We start from the raw sequence: 4,538 nt of genomic DNA on the forward strand, positions 1-4,538 counted from the left end.
TATATATATATATATATATATATATATATATATATATATATATGAATTCTTGCATTAATATAAGAATAACCATACAGAAAGAGAGACTCGGCAGGTGTGAACGTCACGGGCCTCACGACATGGTCAACACACATCATTCTGCGCTTAGCATCCCGGTCTTGATTTCTGTTCTTACCATGCCCATAAAATTGAGATGACCTTCCTCCATATAAAGTAAGACAATAATACCGAATAGATGCTTGAATCCCTTTTTCTTAACTATGTTGGTGTCTCAAACTCTGGTGGTTTCAGATACACATTAATCAGAAGCCCATTTCATTAGTTATATTAAAAAAATAGGGTGTTATGGGTCTTGAAATAGATAGCAGTTCACTGCAAAATAGGCTTCAGACATGTCCCTACACTCATCTGTGTTTATGGTCTTTCTATGCCAGTTAATAGTTGGCCAAACCTTCTGTCTTCTCTTCCTTTCCCTGCTTCTTTTGCAATCTCTAGGGACCCAGTCTGTTGTTTTATTATCTGTCATTCTCGTTATATGTCCTACCTATGTCCATTTCTTTCTTTTACCTGATGTTAGAATATCCTCTACTTTAGTTTACTCACGTATCTATGTTGCTCTTTTTCTGTTCCCTAATGTTATTCACATCACTATTTTTTTCAATACCTCTTTGATTTGTAACTAGCTCGATCAAAAGCTTTCTCCTCTGATTTAAAAGAGTACTGTTGCAAGGCCTATAGAGTGAGTCGAGATAAAATTAGTTGTTGAATTATCTATGCATTGAGTAAAATAAAGATATGCTAAAAAATAAAAGTGAATTTTTCCAGATCTTTGTAAAGCTACGGGTACATATGTATTAGGCTACTACCCGGAAGAATATTTCGTAATGCGGCCAATTCAGAAACATTAAAAGTTAAAATTGGTTAGCTATCAAGATTTTGACAATATTACCTAAAAATTTCCTAGTTTCGTAATGACCATTAGCTTAGCTTTAAACAAATGTCAAAAGATATCAATATGAATATTTTCTTTCTGTACAAAGCTGTCCTTATTTGGGGTCATTGTAATGGTTCCTCAACACATTTTTCCTATTTCCTTCGGTCCAGTACATCTTCCTCTCTCAATACCAACTCCCTCATATCTCTCTTCACACAGTCAATCCATCGCAATTTTGTTCTACCAACTCTTCTCCCACTTTGTAGTAACATATCCATCATCTTCCTCATCGGATGGTCTGCCTGTCGTCTCTTTATATGTTCCCTCACCATGGTTAAAGCTGGTGCTACTTTGAAAGTGCCTCTTACACGTTTGTTATTAAGTTTATCCTTTTCAGTAAGTCCACATTGCCATCTCAACATCCTCATCTCAGTTACATCAATCCTGTTCTCATCTCTCCTCTTAGTCGCCCATGTTTCGGACGAATACGGTATAGTAGGCCTCACAACCTGGCGCTGGATTTTGCTCTTTAGCTTTATTGGCATCCAACGATCACACACCACCCCACTATATTTCCTCCAGCTATTCTTCCCTGATTGTGTCCTTATGCTCAGCTCTTTACCTAGGTCTCCTGTATTTTGGATCAGACCAAAGAAATTTAAAATTTTCTACCACTTCCAACACATGAAAATCGATCTTAATATCAGTTTCCCCAAATTCATAGTGCATTCTTACAATCTTGATTCTATTTATTCTCACACCTCTTCCAGACAGTTCATCCATCCATTTGCTTTAATATATAGTTCTTTCATCATCAATTGCACACAAGAGCCATCATCTGCATACAGTATTGGCCAAGGAGTTTCACGTATCAGATCTTATTAAATCTAACAACAGAGGGAATGAAAATGGACTTATATTAAGGTTAACTCTTGGTGAAGGCCTACCTGTTCATTGAATACCATGCATTCTCAACTTCACATGGAACCCTGGTTGAACAGTTTTCATATATGTACCTATCTAGATTTACACATACTTTAGGCAATCCTCGGGCACTCAAACTTCTCCCAATCTCTGCTCATGCTACACAGCCCTATGCCTTTTCCAGATTAATAGATATCATATACAAGTTCTTTCCTACCTCTATATATTTCTCTGTCAGTTGTACAGATAATATTGCATCTCTTGTTCTTCGGCTTGGCAGGAAACCTAGGTGGATGTCAGAAATATGCACCAACCCTCTCAGTAGTCTTCCATTTATGATTCTCTCTCAGATTTTAAAGGTATTAGATGGTAGTTTTATTCCTATGAGTTTTAACACCCTATTACATCACATTTTCCCTTGCATATGGGAATCAGAATACTAATCCTTCAGGTAGCTGGCATCTTACTACCTTTCAGAATAGAATTTAACAGCCATAAAGCACCGTTATTCTATCCTGACAAAAATACCTCCAAATCTCTGGTGGCAACTTGTCTAGTCTTGTCACTTTTCTATTCTTCATCCTTTTCAAAGCTCCCTCAACTTCCACTCTTGTTATAACTTAAATTGGACCAGAAATGCTTTCCATGTCCTCTGTTGGTATTATTGCAATTCCTCATTTATTACCCTTTCAAAATAATCTCTTCCTCTTTCTTTTATTTTATAATCGACCATCAAAACATTACATTTCGATCCTTAACTGTTCAAACTGCTATTACATCTTCACCGCGTTAATTTTGCTTTGCTGAGATTAAAAATATTTTCTTCCCCCTTCTCTTGATTCTAATTCTTCATGAAGTTTATCATGGTGTTCTCTGTTTCCTTCATTCACTGAACGCTTTGCAATCCTGTTTGCAGTCGTATACTCCTACTCCCCTTCATTCTCATCTGATGGTTTTCAGATCTTTAGTTTCTCACTCAGGGTTTTAAGGATGTTTCCCATTTCTTTACTCCAGGTCTCTTTTCCATTCTTCTTTTATCAGATGATTTGCCATAAATTTTAATTCTTATTGGCTTTATAATATCATCTATCACACACCAGGTGTGGTCTATGTCGTGCATGTTATCTTTTTTAACTTCTACAAGCTCATTCCTAACTCTGCCAACAAAAGGCTCTTGTTTTTTTGCATCTTTCAATTTCCATCAACAGATCTTTCTGATACCCTTTGTTTTTGTTTTTTCATTTCTTCTTTGCTTTTTCTCTAATATCTGTCAGTAATGTTTTAGGATGTCTTGCCACTTGCTTGTAAGGCAGGGTTTTACAGTTCTTGACTTCAGCCACGAATTCCTTTCTTACTAATATGTAATCAATTTGGGAGAAAGCATTACCACTTTTACACGTTTTCAAGGGATTTTCTTGTTTGATAAGATTATGTCAAGGATTTTCATTCTATATGAAAGGCCAAAGTCGAGAATACAAAGTCTGTCACTACTTTGCTCTCCAAACTCATGCCCCCATGAACCTCCTCAAATCCTTTATTAGTAGCACCAACGTCTCCATTAAAATCTCCCCCCCCCACCACACCAATTATCTTTAAGAAAATAGTACCTCTACTGTAAGGCTTCATTTAATTCCATCCAGGAGGTCTCCCTCTCAACCTTGGGGCTCCCAACTTGTGGTGCGTAAACACTCATGGTGTTTCAATTTTCACCAAACCATTCTGATTTCATTTTAATGATACAATTATTCACTCTAACCACTTCTAGCACATTGTCTTTTAAGCCAGGGAACAAAATTATTCTCTCTGCATCCCTTCTTCCGTCTGTTCCAACTTAGTACATCGTGTATCTCACACCGATTTCTGCAGCTCGTTCTTCCTTCCACTTTGTTTCCTGTACTAGTAGAATGTCAATTTTCTTATCCTTGATTATTTTAACTATTTCTAAGATTTCATCTGACATGGTCCCTCTGTTAAGTAAGACCAGGTTGACATGTTTTGTTTTGTCAAATCTATATTGTACTTTCTTCTTTAGCCTTCTGTGCCCTTTAGAAGGTAACCTTTGCATATTTTCCACAAGACTAAGGCGAGGACCTTGCGCTTTGCTTCTGAGAAATGCTCTATCCATATTCGGATTTCTGTGTTGCTCAATGATCATAAGAGAGTTGGCAGTTGTTTTACGGGCCAGATGTCCTTCCTGCCGTCCAAGCCTCACCATTTATCCAGGCTTTAGTCCGGCGCTAAGGAGGAACTGGCTTGCTCTCCTCCGTTGAGATAATATACATATGAGGTTATTAGTAACAGAGGAGGGTAAGCGCTAAAATTAGAATATTGGAAAAAGACATTTAGAGTTTTATAATATTCAATGTGAGATAACTTTTGAACTAAAGGAGATAGAAAGCTAGGATTGGTCTCCAAATTTATCTCATCTCTTTTACGTTATGTCGCAAACAATATTGATATATTTCTATTAACAATATGTAATTACCTACGCTGATTACGTGGAATTGGACATTTTGCTTAACCATGACCATGACCTTTGACCTTGCCCTTCCAAAATTTAATCACTCCCATCTTTTTACATATTAGTTAATCCCTGCAAGTTTCATTACTCTACGATTAAAATTATTGCAAGAAAGCTGTTCACAAACAAACACAAACAGGTGGAAAAATATAACCTCCT

At 36.8% G+C, this 4,538-nt stretch overlaps 1 protein-coding gene across 1 annotated transcript; it reads right to left on the reverse strand.

Moving 5' to 3' along the window:
- Positions 1-1,086: 1,086 nt before the first annotated feature.
- LOC137659895 (uncharacterized) lies at positions 1,087-4,073 on the reverse strand. The gene is made up of 2 exons (XM_068394670.1): positions 3,713-4,073; positions 1,087-1,565 (listed from the first exon to the last, which is right to left on the reverse strand). Exons 1-2 carry the CDS (start codon positions 4,071-4,073, stop codon positions 1,087-1,089), a joined length of 840 nt encoding a protein of 279 aa, XP_068250771.1.
- Positions 4,074-4,538: the final 465 nt, after the last annotated feature.

Source organism: Palaemon carinicauda, chromosome 20, assembly GCF_036898095.1.
Source record: "Palaemon carinicauda isolate YSFRI2023 chromosome 20, ASM3689809v2, whole genome shotgun sequence".
In the NCBI taxonomy this organism is placed as follows: Eukaryota; Metazoa; Arthropoda; class Malacostraca; order Decapoda; family Palaemonidae; genus Palaemon; species Palaemon carinicauda.

Excerpts from the sequence above, each read along its gene's own strand:
- LOC137659895 (XM_068394670.1), bottom strand. The coding sequence starts at position 4,073 with ATGGTGAGGCTTGGACGGCAGGAAGGACATCTGGCCCGTAAAACAACT. Across the intron at positions 1,566-3,712 it reads AGAACGAGCTGCAGAAATCG|GAGACCTAGGTAAAGAGCTG; the intron begins GTGTGAGATACA and ends TCCAAAATACAG.